This window comes from Eleutherodactylus coqui, chromosome 3 (assembly GCF_035609145.1).
Source record: "Eleutherodactylus coqui strain aEleCoq1 chromosome 3, aEleCoq1.hap1, whole genome shotgun sequence".
In the NCBI taxonomy this organism is placed as follows: domain Eukaryota; kingdom Metazoa; phylum Chordata; class Amphibia; order Anura; family Eleutherodactylidae; genus Eleutherodactylus; species Eleutherodactylus coqui.
In genome coordinates, this window is record NC_089839.1 from 1,713,291 (window position 1) to 1,730,541 (window position 17,251).

At 55.6% G+C, this 17,251-nt stretch overlaps 1 protein-coding gene across 2 annotated transcripts in view; it reads left to right on the forward strand.

Moving 5' to 3' along the window:
* TATDN3 (TatD DNase domain containing 3) overlaps positions 1-17,251 on the forward strand; it is a 56,517-nt gene that overhangs the window by 3,627 nt on the left and 35,639 nt on the right. For both annotated transcript variants that reach the window (XM_066595053.1, XM_066595054.1), the window contains exons 3-4: positions 3,092-3,165; positions 5,969-6,053. In XM_066595053.1, coding sequence (XP_066451150.1) covers positions 3,092-3,165; positions 5,969-6,053 — 159 coding nt within the window. The remainder of the gene's footprint in view (positions 1-3,091; positions 3,166-5,968; positions 6,054-17,251) is intronic.

Below are 17,251 nucleotides of genomic sequence, written 5' to 3' on the forward strand. Positions count from 1 at the left end.
GGTCCTCCTCTGCTGCAGTCGGTCCCAGCGGTCATTAGTGGGCGGGCTCCGGTCCTCCTCTGCTGCAGCGGGTCCCAGCGGTCATTAGTGGGTGGCCCGCAGTCCTCCTCTGCTGCAGCGGGTCCCAGCGGTCATTAGTGGGTGGCCCCCAGTCCTCCTCTGCTGCAGCGGGTCCCAGCGGTCATTAGTGGGCGGCCCCCAGTCCTCCTCTGCTGCAGCGGGTCCCAGCGGTCATTAGTGGGCGGGCTCCGGCCCTCCTCTGCTGCAGCGGGTCCCAGCGGTCATTAGTGGGCGGGCTCCGGCCCTCCTCTGCTGCAGCGGTCATTAGTGGGCGTGCTCCGGCCCTCCTCTGCTGCAGTCGGTCCCAGCGGTTATTAGTGGGCGGGCTCTGGTCCTCCTCTGCTGCAGCGGGTCCCAGCGGTCATTAGTGGGCGGGCTCCGGCCCTCCTCTGCTGCAGCGGTCATTAGTGGGCGGGCTCCGGTCCTCCTCTGCTGCAGTCGGTCCCAGCGGTCATTAGTGGGCGGGCTCTGGTCCTCCTCTGCTGCAGTCGGTCCCAGCGGTCATTAGTGGGTGGCCCCCAGTCCTCCTCTGCTGCAGTCAGTCCCAGCGGTCATTAGTGGGCGCCTCCAGTCCTCCTCTGCTGCAGTCGGTCCCAGCGGTCATTAGTGGGCGGGCTCCGGCCCTCCTCTGCTGCAGTCGGTCCCAGCGGTCATTAGTGGGCGCCTCCAGTCCTCCTCTGCTGCAGTCGGTCCCAGCGGTCATTAGTGGGCGGGCTCCGGCCCTCCTCTGCTGCAGTCGGTCCCAGCGGTCATTAGTGGGTGGCCCCCAGTCCTCCTCTGCTGCAGTCGGTCCCAGCGGTCATTAGTGGGCGCCTCCAGTCCTCCTCTATGATAGAGCCGCCTGCAGTAGACCGAACAGTAATTACCTCTCATCCGCCGTGACCGAGCGCTGCCGCTGACATCACCAGAAGACGGGTAATTGCTGCAGTGTGACGTTCCTGAACTCCTGCCATCATGGCGCCTGGGATGTGAGCGATGACACCGCGGCCTCTCAGCAGCTGTCACAACACTCACCAGGACGGCAGCGCGGGATCCCGGGGGAGAGGTCACTATTTTACTACAGGCTGCCCTATTAAAGGGGCGTTGTCCGTTACGCAGATGACCCCTTTATCTATTGGTGATCCTTCCTCAGGGTGGGTCATCAATAGTTGAACAACTCAGGACTTGGGTGGTCCGCTGTCTGCAGGTGACTGTCAGTGGGGACATAGCTGGACGCTGACAGCTCCGGACATCCTGCGGTGGCCCAGGTCAGGAACTGCACGGGCAGCTCTCATTGAATCCAACCCGGCGCTGCAAAGTACATAGGCGTCTGCGTACAGCCGATCCACCCTGACAGCCGCCTGCAGACTGCGGTGCCGCCGATCCACCCTGACAGCCGCCTGCAGACTGCGGTGCCGCTGATCCTCCCTGACAGCCGCCCGCAGACCACGAAGCTGCCGATCCTCCCTGACAGCCGCCCGCAGACCACGAAGCTGCCGATCCTCCCTGACAGCCGCCTGCAGACCACGGAGCTGCTGATCCACCCTGACAGCCGCCCACAGACTGCGGTGCCGCCGATCCTCCCTGACAGCCGCCCGCAGACCACGAAGCTGCCGATCCTCCCTGACAGCCGCCTGCAGACCACGGAGCTGCTGATCCATCCTGACAGTCGCCTTTAGACTGCGGTGCCGCCGATCCATCCTGACAGCCGCCTTTAGACTGCGGTGCCGCCGATCCATCCTGACAGCCGCCTTTAGACTGCGGTGCCGCCGATCCATCCTGACAGCCGCCTTTAGACTGCGGTGCCGCCGATCCATCCTGACAGCCGCCTTTAGACTGCGGTGCCGCCGATCCATCCTGACAGCCGCCTTTAGACTGCGGTGCCGCCGATCCATCCTGACAGCCGCCTTTAGACTGCGGTGCCGCCGATCCATCCTGACAGCCGCCTTTAGACTGCGGTGCCGCCGATCCATCCTGACAGCCGCCTTTAGACTGCGGTGCCGCCGATCCATCTTGACAGCTGCCTGCAGACCGCAGAGCTTCCGATCCACCCTGACAGCTGCCTTTAGACCACAGAGCCGCCGATCCTCCCTGACAGCCGCCTGCAGACCACGAAGCTGCCGATCCATCCTGACAGCCGCCTCTAGACTGCGGTGCCGCTGATCCTCCCTGACAGCCGCCCGCAGACCACGAAGCTGCCGATCCACCCTGACAGCCGCCTGCAGACTGCGGTGCCGCTGATCCTCCCTGACAGCCACCCGCAGACCACGAAGCTGCCGATCCACCCTGACAGCCGCCTGCAGACTGCGGTGCCGCTGATCCTCCCTGACAGCCGCCCGCAGACCACGAAGCTGCCGATCCACCCTGACAGCCGCCTGCAGACTGCGGTGCCGCTGATCCACCCTGACAGCCGCCTGCAGACTGCGGTGCCGCCGATCCATCCTGACAGCCGCCCGCAGACCACGGAGCTGCCGATCCACCCTGACAGCCGCCTGCAGACCATGAAGCTGCCGATCCACCCTGACAGCCGCCTGCAGACTGCGGTGCCGCTGATCCACCCTGACAGCCGCCTGCAGACTGCGGTGCCGCCGATCCATCCTGACAGCCGCCCGCAGACCACGGAGCTGCCGATCCACCCTGACAGCCGCCTGCAGACCACGAAGCTGCCGATCCACCCTGACAGCCGCTTGCAGACTGCGGTGCCGCTGATCCACCCTGACAGCCGCCTGCAGACTGCGGTGCCGCCGATCCATCCTGACAGCCGCCCGCAGACCACGGAGCTGCCGATCCTACCCGGAGGACACTATCAGTAGTGCAGACCCCTTCACACCCGGCAGAAATGTTTACTAGTAAAGCGAATCCTGTTCACATGTGGCGGGAACGACCGCTGCAGATTCCCTGCTGTCACCTCTGTGACTGACCGGCGCTCTGACTGCGGTTTGACGACTTGTCTGTCGGGGCGGCCGCGGGACCCTTCTTCTGTTAACGCTCCTTACCTTTCACACATTTTCGCTGCTTCTCGTCGGTTGGTGATTTTCCTCCTCTGTTGCAGGTTGGTGTCCGCGCCCTGGTGGCCGTGGCTGAACATGCAGCTGAGTTTGACAAAGTCATTGAGCTTTCTAGGCGGTGAGCTGGGAGTTGTGGTGGGGGGGGGCGGCTGCTGATGGGTGATGGTGGTGATCATGATGATGATTGAAGATGATGGTGGTGATAGTGATGATTGATGATGGGGGTGATGGTGATGATTGATGATGATGGTGGTGATGGTGATGATTGATGATGGGGGTGATGGTGATGATTGATGATGGGGGTGATGGTGATGATTGATGATGGTGGTGATGGTGATGATTGATGATGGGGGTGATGGTGATGATTGATGATGGTGGTGATGGTGATGATTGATGATGGTGGTGATGGTGATGATTGATGATGGTGGTGATGATTGATGATGGTGGTGATGGTGATGATTGATGATGGGGGTGATGGTGATGATTGATGATGGTGATGATTGATGATGGGGGTGATGGTGATGATTGATGATGGGGGTGATGGTGATGATTGATGATGGGGGTGATGGTGATGATTGATGATGGGGGTGATGGTGATGATTGATGATGGGGGTGATGGTGATGATTGATGATGGTGGTGATGGTGATGATTGATGATGGGGGTGATGGTGATGATTGATGATGGTGGTGATTGATGATGGGGGTGATGGTGATGATTGATGATGGGGGTGATGGTGATGATTGTTATTATTGATGATGGTGGTGATGGTGATGATTGATGATGGTGGTGATGGTGATGATTGATGATGGTGGTGATTGATGATGGGGGTGATGGTGATGATTGATGATGGGGGTGATGATGATGATTGATGATGGTGGTGATTGATGATGGTGGTGATGGTGATGATTGATGATGGGGGTGATGGTGATGATTGATGATTGATGATGGGGGTGATGGTGATGATTGATGATGGGGGTGATGGTGATGATTGATGATGGGGGTGATGGTGATGATTGATGATTGATGATGGGGGTGATGGTGATGATTGATGATGGGGGTGATGGTGATGATTGATGATGGGGGTGATGGTGATGATTGATGATTGATGATGGGGGTGATGGTGATGATTGATGATGGGGGTGATGGTGATGATTGATGATGGGGGTGATGGTGATGATTGATGATGGGGGTGATGGTGATGATTGATGATGGGGGTGATGGTGATGATTGATGATGGTGGTGATGGTGATGATTGATGATGGGGGTGATGGTGATGATTGATGATGGTGGTGATTGATGATGGGGGTGATGGTGATGATTGATGATGGGGGTGATGGTGATGATTGTTATTATTGATGATGGTGGTGATGGTGATGATTGATGATGGTGGTGATGGTGATGATTGATGATGGTGGTGATTGATGATGGGGGTGATGGTGATGATTGATGATGGGGGTGATGATGATGATTGATGATGGTGGTGATTGATGATGGTGGTGATGGTGATGATTGATGATGGGGGTGATGGTGATGATTGATGATTGATGATGGGGGTGATGGTGATGATTGATGATGGGGGTGATGGTGATGATTGATGATGGGGGTGATGGTGATGATTGATGATTGATGATGGGGGTGATGGTGATGATTGATGATGGTGGTGATGGTGATGATTGATGATGGGGGTGATGGTGATGATTGATGATTGATGATGGGGGTGATGGTGATGATTGATGATGGGGGTGATGGTGATGATTGATGATGGGGGTGATGGTGATGATTGATGATGGGGGTGATGGTGATGATTGATGATGGGGGTGATGGTGATGATTGATGATGGTGGTGATGGTGATGATTGATGATGGGGGTGATGGTGATGATTGATGATGGTGGTGATTGATGATGGGGGTGATGGTGATGATTGATGATGGGGGTGATGGTGATGATTGTTATTATTGATGATGGTGGTGATGGTGATGATTGATGATGGTGGTGATGGTGATGATTGATGATGGTGGTGATTGATGATGGGGGTGATGGTGATGATTGATGATGGGGGTGATGATGATGATTGATGATGGTGGTGATTGATGATGGTGGTGATGGTGATGATTGATGATGGGGGTGATGGTGATGATTGATGATTGATGATGGGGGTGATGGTGATGATTGATGATGGGGGTGATGGTGATGATTGATGATGGGGGTGATGGTGATGATTGATGATTGATGATGGGGGTGATGGTGATGATTGATGATGGGGGTGATGGTGATGATTGATGATGGGGGTGATGGTGATGATTGTTATTATTGATGATGGTGGTGATGGTGATGATTGATGATGGGGGTGATGGTGATGATTGATGATGGGGGTGATGGTGATGATTGTTATTATTGATGATGGTGGTGATGGTGATGATTGTTATTATTGGTGATGATTGATGATGGGGGTGATGGTGGTGATTGATGATGGTGGTGATGGTGATGATTGATGATGGTGGTGATGGTGATGATTGATGATGGGGGTGATGGTGATGATTGATGATGGGGGTGATGGTGGTGATTGATGATGGTGGTGATGGTGATGATTGATGATGGTGGTGATGGTGATGATTGATGATGGGGGTGATGGTGATGATTGATGATGGGGGTGATGGTGGTGATTGATGGTGGTGATGGTGGTGATTGATGATGGTGGTGATGGTGATGATTGATGATGGGGGTGATGGTGATGATTGATGATGGGGGTGATGGTGATGATTGATGATGGGGGTGATGGTGATGATTGATGATGGGGGTGATGGTGATGATTGATGATGGTGGTGATGATGCTGTATGTGTGACCTGCCCAGGTGGGTGTGGTGGTATAAAGAGGGCTGTGGTGTCCTAATACCGCGTCCTGTCTGTCATGACTCCGCAGATACCCGGCGCTGGTCTTCCCGTGTCTCGGAGTGCATCCCGTCCAAGCGTCACATCCGGAGCTGCAGCGCAGCGCGACGCTTAAGGTAAGAAGCCTTCAATGCAGCCGCCCGGTGCCTGAGCTCGCTGAAAAGGCACTTGCCCACAAGAATCCAATGCGTGAGCTCCTCTGCTGCGGTAGTGACGCCGGCCCCGCAGTTAACCCCTTACATGCTGCCTCTGTGATGTCATCGACCCTCCGCAATGTAAACGTGGAGGGCTGATGGGTTGCTATGGCCTGCAGGCACTATAATATGTGATAATCCAATCACTTGTAATACAGAAGTACTGCAGTGTATTATCAGTTCGGTCGGAGCACCAAGGGTTCAAATCACCTACAGTGGATAGAAAAGAGAGGAAGCGCCAGAGAAGCAATGGGTCCGTGAATGATCCAAGAAGGAAGGATGGAGCCTGGTGTATCAGACCGGCTGCCTCACCTCCATGGCCACTTGTCGTAGTTCTGTATTTAGAATAATCCACTTTTCACAAGGGGGGAGTCGCTGGAGAAAGTTCAGGGGTCCATCAAAGGAACCCCCATATAAAATGCAAAGCTCACAGAACCCCCTTATAAGACGCGGTGTAAGGGAGGAGCCTTCCTTTGGGGGAGGGGCTTATGATGTCCAATGTTCGCCCTCCTGTGCAGCCACCAAAGATTCTTCCTTCAGCCAGGAGTTTTATTTAAGGTCACCCAGACAATGGTATAACGACAAGCCTTCCGGAACACAATGTACCCGTATCAAGTCAGAAGAAGCATTTAACCCTTTCCAATCCAATTATTGTTTCTCCCCCATTCTCCCCAGCAAATAAATTGGAGCTGATGAGAATGAATGAGAAAAAATACATTTCCCTGCCCCCTCCTGAACTGACGGAGCTCAAGAGGGTGCAGGTGCTCACTGCACCGTGGGGGGGCTGCTTACCTGTCCGGCGTCTTCCGCATACTCCCTCTGCCTCCCAGCTCGGCGGTCATGTGACTGCCGGGGTCAGGTGGCACCCAGTGGTCACATGATCACTGAGCCAGGAGACAAAAGGGACAATGCGGAAGACGCGGGACAGGTAAGCAGCCAACCCCCCACCCACCCCCCCCCACGTTGCAGGCTCCCGGCTCGGCGTTCATGTGACCGCTGGGGGTCTGGTGAAACCGGCGGTCACATGATAGCGGCCGGAATCTCTGTGCATTACATAGCGCTAATTGAGCGCAATGTAATGTGTAAAGGAGAAGGCAGAAAGGGTTAAAAACCCTTCCTGCCTTCTCCTCGGGGTCCTCAATGAGGACCAGTGCAGGAGTGTATCTGAACCCAATGTGTCTGACGATCGGGTGCAGATCCACTCCTGCACTGCAGTGTCGGGCCTGTCCCGACATCGGAGCTGTGGAGGGGAATTATGATGTTGGGGCAGGCCCAACATTGGATTGGAAAGGGTTAAAACAGTAGATATATATATATACATAGAGGTTTTACCTGCCTAAACCCCGGTGTTTGTCCTTCTGAATCCCCTTGGGGGGAGGGAGTGGTGGGTCGTCGGCGCGTTCTCAAGGTCATAGAGTGCGACGTCCATCTCATCTGGATGCACGTCACTACGTTCCGAGGTCCCGGGAATCACGTATGGCATGAAGCGTCACGGCGTATCGCGTCAGCACGGCTAGACCTCCGTCACTGCATCACGTGGTGCTTGGAGCTCGGATACACCACCGCGTCTCCACGTCATCATGTATGGCATGAAGCGTCACGGCGTACCGCGTCAGCACGTCTAGACCTCCGTCACCGCATCACGTGGTGCTCGGAGCTGTGGGATACACCACCGCGTCTCCACGTCATCATGTATGGCAAGAAGCGTCACGGCGTACCGCGTCAGCACGTCTAGACCTCCGTCACTGCATCACGTGGTGCTCGGAGCTCTGGGATACACCACCGCGTCTCCACGTCATCATGTATCGCATGAAGCGTCACGGCGTACCGTGTCAGCACGTCTAGACCTCCGTCACTGCATCACGTGGTGCTCGGAGCTCGGATACACCACCGCGTCTCCACGTCATCATGTATGGCATGAAGCGTCACGGCGTACCGCGTCAGCACGTCTAGACCTCCATCACCGCATCACGTGGTGCTTGGAGCTCTGGGATACACCACCGCGTCTCCACGTCATCATGTATGGTGTGAAGCGTCACGGCGTACCGCGTCAGCACGTCTAGACCTCCGTCACCGCATGACGTGGTGCTCGGAGCTCTGGGATACACCACCGCGTCTCCACGTCATCATGTATGGTGTGAAGCGTCACGGCGTACCGCGTCAGCACGTCTAGACCTCCGTCACCGCATCACGTGGTGCTCGGAGCTCTGGGATACACCACCGCGTCTCCACGTCATCACGTATGGCAAGAAGCGTCATGGCGTACTGCGTCAGCACGTCTAGACCTCCATCACCGCATCACGTGGTGCTCGGAGCTCTGGGATACACCACCGCGTCTCCATGTCATCATGTATGGCAAGAAGCGTCACGGCGTACCGCGTCAGCACGTCTAGACCTCCATCACCGCATGACGTGGTGCTCGGAGCTCTGGGATACACCACCGCGTCTCCACGTCATCACGTATGGCAAGAAGCGTCACGGCGTACCGCGTCAGCACGTCTAGACCTCCATCACCGCATCACGTGGTGCTCAGAGCTCTGGGATACACCACCGCGTCTCCGCGTCATCATGTATGGCAAGAAGCGTCACGGCGTACCGCGTCAGCACGTCTAGACCTTCACCGCATCACGTGGTGCTCGGAGCTCTGGGATACACCACCGCGTCTCCACGTCATCACGTATGGCATGAAGCGTCACGGCGTACCGCGTCAGCACGTCTAGACCTCCGTCACCGCATGACGTGGTGCTCGGAGCTCTGGGATACACCACCGCGTCTCCACGTCATCATGTATGGCATGAAGCGTCATGGCGTACCGCGTCAGCACGTCTAGACCTCCGTCACCGCATGACGTGGTGCTCGGAGCTCTGGGATACACCACCGCGTCTCCACGTCATCATGTATGGTGTGAAGCGTCACGGCGTACCGCGTCAGCACGTCTAGACCTCCGTCACCGCATCACGTGGTGCTCGGAGCTCTGGGATACACCACCGCGTCTCCATGTCATCATGTATGGCAAGAAGCGTCACGGCGTACCGCGTCAGCACGTCTAGACCTCCGTCACCGCATCACGTGGTGCTCGGAGCTCTGCAATACACCACCGCGTCTCCACGTCATCATGTATGGCATGAAGCGTCACGGCGTACCGCGTCAGCACGTCTAGACCTCCGTCACCGCATCACGTGGTGCTCGGAGCTCTGCAATACACCACCGCGTCTCCACGTCATCATGTATGGCATGAAGCGTCACGGCGTACCGCGTCAGCACGTCTAGACCTCCCATCACTGCATCACGTGGTGCTCGGAGCTCTGGGATACACCACCGCGTCTCCGCGTTATCATGTATGGCAAGAAGCGTCACGGCGTACCGCGTCAGCACGTCTAGACCTTCACCGCATCACGTGGTGCTCGGAGCTCTGGGATACACCACCGCGTCTCCACGTCATCACGTATGGCATGAAGCGTCACGGCGTACCGCGTCAGCACGTCTAGACCTCCGTCGCCGCATCACGTGGTGCTCGGAGCTCTGGGATACACCACCGCGTCTCCACGTCATCATGTATGGCATGAAGCGTCACGGCGTACCGCGTTAGCACGTCTAGACCTCCGTCACCGCATCACGTGGTGCTCGGAGCTCTGGGATACACCACCGCGTCTCCACGTCATCATGTATGGCATGAAGCGTCACGGTGTACCGCGTCAGCACGTCTAGACCTCCGTCGCCGCATCACGTGGTGCTCGGAGCTCTGGGATACACCACCGCGTCTCCACGTCATCATGTATGGCATGAAGCGTCACGGCGTACCGCCTCAGCACGTCTAGACCTCCCATCACTGCATCACGTGGTGCTCGGAGCTCTGGGATACACCACCGCGTCTCCACGTCATCATGTATGGCATAAAGCGTCACGGCGTACCGCGTCAGCACGTCTAGACCTCCGTCACCGCATCACGTGATACTACGTCACTCCACTAATTTAATGTGTAATTACTTGATCTCTCTTATCCTTCATTTGTAACACATAATAACCTCCATCCATGTTATTCTGCACTCACCGAATCCTCCATTATAACCTCCCTAATGTAACCTTATATCAGATCCTAGAGCTAATAATTATATTTACTAATGAGATGAATCAAGGCATAAATTATAATCATATAAACCTCCAATATCATCCATATTAATATCCAGCGGATCCGACTCCCCAATTATAGGAACTCGTTAGATACAATATACTCACAATCTACAATGTCATCCCCCCCCCCCCCCCCCCTGGTTTTCAGGTACCTCTCCCGATGTGTTAGTACTGAGGAGAGCCCTGATTGGACGCTCTCCAGCCGTGTCTAACAATGTGAAATCTTTATTGTGGGGGTTTAGGAATTGTTTTTTTATATTGGTTCTATGCCCAGTCCTCAACGCATGGATGGTGCGGCCCCCATATCTGAGTCCGACTCTATACGGTATATTCTGTAGGTCGTGCCGCAGCTCATGTATCTCCATAAGGTATGTGGCGTTCTCCCCTCCCCCATGTCTATCTCCCCTCCCCCATGTCTATCTCCCCTCCCCCACGTGTATCTCCTTTCTCCCATGGACAGTATTTTGGCAGCCTTTACAGTCCCCGTCGCAGACCTGGAGGGACCTCGGAGAGGTGTTTGTGTTAGTAAAGTACCTCTATTGCTTTCTTCCGAGGATCTTGACTCTTAGAGTCGGGCGAGAAGGAGCCTCATAATGCCGGATGTTTTATTCCTCCTAAAGGTTATGATTCTGCGGTGAAGCGACCTACAGAACGGGTCCTAATGATCCCAATGGTCACTGATAGCTTTTGTCTTTGTGTTGAGGATTGTACTTGGTCATGAACCTCGATTCTGCCACCTTCTCTTCCAGTTGCCCTCTCTCCGTATTCTGTCGCCTTCTCTTCCAATCGCCCTCTCTCCGTATTCTGCAGCCTTCTCTTCCAATTGCCCTCTCTCCGTATTCTGTCGCCTTCTCTTCCAGTTGCCCTCTCTCCGTATTCTGCTACCTTCTCTTCCAGTTGCCCTCTCTCCGTATTCTGCAGCCTTCTCTTCCAGTTGCCCTCTCTCCGTATTCTGCCGCCTTCTCTTCCAGTTGCCCTCTCTCCGTATTCTGCCGCCTTCTCTTCCAGTTGCCCTCTCTCCGTATTCTGCAGCCTTCTCTTCCAGTTGCCCTCTCTCCGTATTCTGTCGCCTTCTCTTCCAATTGCCCTCTCTCCGTATTCTGTCGCCTCCTCTTCCAATTGCCCTCTCTCCGTATTCTGCCGCCTTCTCTTCCAATTGCCCTCTCTCCGTATTCTGTCGCCTCCTCTTCCAATTGCCCTCTCTCCGTATTCTGCCGCCTCCTCTTCCAATTGCCCTCTCTCCGTATTCTGTCGCCTCCTCTTCCAATTGCCCTCTCTCCGTATTCTGCCGCCTTCTCTTCCAGTTGCCCTCTCTCCGTATTCTGCCACCTTCTCTTCCAGTTGCCCTCTCTCCGTATTCTGCCGCCTCCTCTTCCAGTTGCCCTCTCTCCGTATTCTGCCGCCTCCTCTTCCAGTTGCCCTCTCTCCGTATTCTGTCGCCTCCTCTTCCAATCGCCCTCTCTCCGTATTCTGCCGCCTTCTCTTCCAGTTGCCCTCTCTCCGTATTCTGCCGCCTTCTCTTCCAGTTGCCCTCTCTCCGTATTCTGCCGCCTCCTCTTCCAGTTGCCCTCTCTCCGTATTCTGCCGCCTTCTCTTCCAGTTGCCCTCTCTCCGTATTCTGCCGCCTTCTCTTCCAGTTGCCCTCTCTCCGTATTCTGCCGCCTTCTCTTCCAATTGCCCTCTCTCCGTATTCTGTCGCCTTCTCTTCCAATTGCCCTCTCTCCGTATTCTGTCGCCTCCTCTTCCAGTTGCCCTCTCTCCGTATTCTGTCGCCTTCTCTTCCAGTTGCCCTCTCTCCGTATTCTGCCGCCTCCTCTTCCAGTTGCCCTCTCTCCGTATTCTACCGCCTACTCTTCCAATTGCCCTCTCTCCGTATTCTGCCGCCTTCTCTTCCAATTGCCCTCTCTCCGTATTCTGCCGCCTCCTCTTCCAATTGCCCTCTCTCCGTATTCTGTCGCCTCCTCTTCCAGTTGCCCTCTCTCCGTATTCTGTCGCCTTCTCTTCCAGTTGCCCTCTCTCCGTATTCTGCCGCCTCCTCTTCCAATTGCCCTCTCTCCGTATTCTGCCGCCTCCTCTTCCAATTGCCCTCTCTCCGTATTCTGTCGCCTTCTCTTCCAATCGCCCTCTCTCCGTATTCTGCCGCCTTCTCTTCCAATTGCCCTCTCTCCGTATTCTGTCGCCTTCTCTTCCAGTTGCCCTCTCTCCGTATTCTGTCGCCTTCTCTTCCAGTTGCCCTCTCTCCGTATTCTGTCGCCTTCTCTTCCAATTGCCCTCTCTCCGTATTCTGCCGCCTCCTCTTCCAGTTGCCCTCTCTCCGTATTCTGTCGCCTTCTCTTCCAGTTGCCCTCTCTCCGTATTCTGCCGCCTTCTCTTCCAGTTGCCCTCTCTCCGTATTCTGTCGCCTTCTCTTCCAATCGCCCTCTCTCCGTATTCTGCCGCCTCCTCTTCCAATTGCCCTCTCTCCGTATTCTGTCGCCTCCTCTTCCAGTTGCCCTCTCTCCGTATTCTGTCGCCTTCTCTTCCAGTTGCCCTCTCTCCGTATTCTGCCGCCTCCTCTTCCAATTGCCCTCTCTCCGTATTCTGCCGCCTCCTCTTCCAATTGCCCTCTCTCCGTATTCTGCAGCCTCCTCTTCCAGTTGCCCTCTCTCCGTATTCTGCCGCCTCCTCTTCCAATTGCCCTCTCTCCGTATTCTGCCGCCTCCTCTTCCAATTGCCCTCTCTCCGTATTCTGTCGCCTTCTCTTCCAATCGCCCTCTCTCCGTATTCTGCCGCCTCCTCTTCCAATTGCCCTCTCTCCGTATTCTGTCGCCTTCTCTTCCAGTTGCCCTCTCTCCGTATTCTGCCGCCTTCTCTTCCAGTTGCCCTCTCTCCGTATTCTGTCGCCTTCTCTTCCAATCGCCCTCTCTCCGTATTCTGCCGCCTCCTCTTCCAATTGCCCTCTCTTTGTATTCTGTCGCCTCCTCTTCCAGTTGCCCTCTCTCCGTATTCTGTCGCCTTCTCTTCCAGTTGCCCTCTCTCCGTATTCTGCCGCCTCCTCTTCCAATTGCCCTCTCTCCGTATTCTGCCGCCTCCTCTTCCAATTGCCCTCTCTCCGTATTCTGCAGCCTCCTCTTCCAGTTGCCCTCTCTCCGTATTCTGCAGCCTCCTCTTCCAGTTGCCCTCTCTCCGTATTCTGTCGCCTTCTCTTCCAGTTGCCCTCTCTCCGTATTCTGCAGCCTTCTCCTCCAATTGCCCTCTCTCCGTATTCTGCCGCCTCCTCTTCCAATTGCCCTCTCTCCGTATTCTGTCGCCTCCTCTTCCAGTTGCCCTCTCTCCGTATTCTGCCGCCTTCTCTTCCAGTTGCCCTCTCTCCGTATTCTGCCGCCTCCTCTTCCAGTTGCCCTCTCTCCGTATTCTGCCGCCTTCTCTTCCAGTTGCCCTCTCTCCGTATTCTGCCGCCTCCTCTTCCAGTTGCCCTCTCTCCGTATTCTGCCGCCTTCTCTTCCAGTTGCCCTCTCTCCGTATTCTGCCGCCTTCTCTTCCAGTTGCCCTCTCTCCGTATTCTGTCGCCTTCTCTTCCAGTTGCCCTCTCTCCGTATTCTGTCGCCTTCTCTTCCAGTTGCCCTCTCTCCGTATTCTGTCGCCTTCTCTTCCAGTTGCCCTCTCTCCGTATTCTGCCGCCTTCTCTTCCAATTGCCCTCTCTCCGTATTCTGTCGCCTTCTCTTCCAATCGCCCTCTCTCCGTATTCTGCCGCCTCCTCTTCCAATTGCCCTCTCTCCGTATTCTGTCGCCTCCTCTTCCAGTTGCCCTCTCTCCGTATTCTGTCGCCTCCTCTTCCAGTTGCCCTCTCTCCGTATTCTGTCGCCTTCTCTTCCAGTTGCCCTCTCTCCGTATTCTGCCGCCTCCTCTTCCAATTGCCCTCTCTCCGTATTCTGCCGCCTCCTCTTCCAATTGCCCTCTCTCCGTATTCTGCAGCCTCCTCTTCCAATTGCCCTCTCTCCGTATTCTGTCGCCTCCTCTTCCAGTTGCCCTCTCTCCGTATTCTGCCGCCTTCTCTTCCAGTTGCCCTCTCTCCGTATTCTGCCGCCTCCTCTTCCAGTTGCCCTCTCTCCGTATTCTGCCGCCTTCTCTTCCAGTTGCCCTCTCTCCGTATTCTGCCGCCTTCTCTTCCAGTTGCCCTCTCTCCGTATTCTGTCGCCTTCTCTTCCAGTTGCCCTCTCTCCGTATTCTGTCGCCTTCTCTTCCAGTTGCCCTCTCTCCGTATTCTGTCGCCTTCTCTTCCAGTTGCCCTCTCTCCGTATTCTGCCGCCTTCTCTTCCAATTGCCCTCTCTCCGTATTCTGTCGCCTTCTCTTCCAATCGCCCTCTCTCCGTATTCTGCCGCCTCCTCTTCCAATTGCCCTCTCTCCGTATTCTGTCGCCTCCTCTTCCAGTTGCCCTCTCTCCGTATTCTGTCGCCTTCTCTTCCAGTTGCCCTCTCTCCGTATTCTGCCGCCTCCTCTTCCAATTGCCCTCTCTCCGTATTCTGCCGCCTCCTCTTCCAATTGCCCTCTCTCCGTATTCTGCAGCCTCCTCTTCCAGTTGCCCTCTCTCCGTATTCTGCCGCCTCCTCTTCCAATTGCCCTCTCTCCGTATTCTGCCGCCTCCTCTTCCAATTGCCCTCTCTCCGTATTCTGTCGCCTTCTCTTCCAATCGCCCTCTCTCCGTATTCTGCCGCCTCCTCTTCCAATTGCCCTCTCTCCGTATTCTGTCGCCTTCTCTTCCAGTTGCCCTCTCTCCGTATTCTGCCGCCTTCTCTTCCAATTGCCCTCTCTCCGTATTCTGTCGCCTTCTCTTCCAATCGCCCTCTCTCCGTATTCTGCCGCCTCCTCTTCCAATTGCCCTCTCTTTGTATTCTGTCGCCTCCTCTTCCAGTTGCCCTCTCTCCGTATTCTGTCGCCTTCTCTTCCAGTTGCCCTCTCTCCGTATTCTGCCGCATCCTCTTCCAATTGCCCTCTCTCCGTATTCTGCCGCCTCCTCTTCCAATTGCCCTCTCTCCGTATTCTGCAGCCTCCTCTTCCAGTTGCCCTCTCTCCGTATTCTGCAGCCTCCTCTTCCAGTTGCCCTCTCTCCGTATTCTGTCGCCTTCTCTTCCAGTTGCCCTCTCTCCGTATTCTGCAGCCTTCTCCTCCAATTGCCCTCTCTCCGTATTCTGCCGCCTCCTCTTCCAATTGCCCTCTCTCCGTATTCTGTCGCCTCCTCTTCCAGTTGCCCTCTCTCCGTATTCTGCCGCCTTCTCTTCCAGTTGCCCTCTCTCCGTATTCTGCCGCCTCCTCTTCCAGTTGCCCTCTCTCCGTATTCTGCCGCCTTCTCTTCCAGTTGCCCTCTCTCCGTATTCTGCCGCCTTCTCTTCCAATTGCCCTCTCTCCGTATTCTGTCGCCTTCTCTTCCAATTGCCCTCTCTCCGTATTCTGTCGCCTCCTCTTCCAGTTGCCCTCTCTCCGTATTCTGTCGCCTTCTCTTCCAGTTGCCCTCTCTCCGTATTCTGCCGCCTTCTCTTCCAATTGCCCTCTCTCCGTATTCTGCCGCCTTCTCTTCCAGTTGCCCTCTCTCCGTATTCTGCCGCCTTCTCTTCCAATTGCCCTCTCTCCGTATTCTGTCGCCTTCTCTTCCAGTTGCCCTCTCTCCGTATTCTGTCGCCTTCTCTTCCAGTTGCCCTCTCTCCGTATTCTGTCGCCTCCTCTTCCAATTGCCCTCTCTCCGTATTCTGCCGCCTCCTCTTCCAATTGCCCTCTCTCCGTATTCTGTCGCCTTCTCTTCCAATCGCCCTCTCTCCGTATTCTGCCGCCTTCTCTTCCAATCGCCCTCTCTCCGTATTCTGCCGCCTTCTCTTCCAGTTGCCCTCTCTCCGTATTCTGTCGCCTTCTCTTCCAGTTGCCCTCTCTCCGTATTCTGTCGCCTTCTCTTCCAGTTGCCCTCTCTCCGTATTCTGCCGCCTTCTCTTCCAATTGCCCTCTCTCCGTATTCTGTCGCCTTCTCTTCCAATCGCCCTCTCTCCGTATTCTGCCGCCTCCTCTTCCAATTGCCCTCTCTCCGTATTCTGTCGCCTCCTCTTCCAGTTGCCCTCTCTCCGTATTCTGTCGCCTTCTCTTCCAGTTGCCCTCTCTCCGTATTCTGCCGCCTCCTCTTCCAATTGCCCTCTCTCCGTATTCTGCCGCCTCCTCTTCCAATTGCCCTCTCTCCGTATTCTGCAGCCTCCTCTTCCAGTTGCCCTCTCTCCGTATTCTGCCGCCTCCTCTTCCAATTGCCCTCTCTCCGTATTCTGCCGCCTCCTCTTCCAATTGCCCTCTCTCCGTATTCTGTCGCCTTCTCTTCCAATCGCCCTCTCTCCGTATTCTGCCGCCTCCTCTTCCAATTGCCCTCTCTCCGTATTCTGTCGCCTTCTCTTCCAGTTGCCCTCTCTCCGTATTCTGCCGCCTTCTCTTCCAATTGCCCTCTCTCCGTATTCTGTCGCCTTCTCTTCCAATCGCCCTCTCTCCGTATTCTGCCGCCTCCTCTTCCAATTGCCCTCTCTTTGTATTCTGTCGCCTCCTCTTCCAGTTGCCCTCTCTCCGTATTCTGTCGCCTTCTCTTCCAGTTGCCCTCTCTCCGTATTCTGCCGCCTCCTCTTCCAATTGCCCTCTCTCCGTATTCTGCCGCCTCCTCTTCCAGTTGCCCTCTCTCCGTATTCTGCAGCCTCCTCTTCCAGTTGCCCTCTCTCCGTATTCTGCAGCCTCCTCTTCCAGTTGCCCTCTCTCCGTATTCTGTCGCCTTCTCTTCCAATTGCCCTCTCTCCGTATTCTGCAGCCTTCTCCTCCAATTGCCCTCTCTCCGTATTCTGCCGCCTCCTCTTCCAATTGCCCTCTCTCCGTATTCTGTCGCCTCCTCTTCCAGTTGCCCTCTCTCCGTATTCTGTCGCCTTCTCTTCCAGTTGCCCTCTCTCCGTATTCTGCCGCCTTCTCTTCCAATTGCCCTCTCTCCGTATTCTGCCG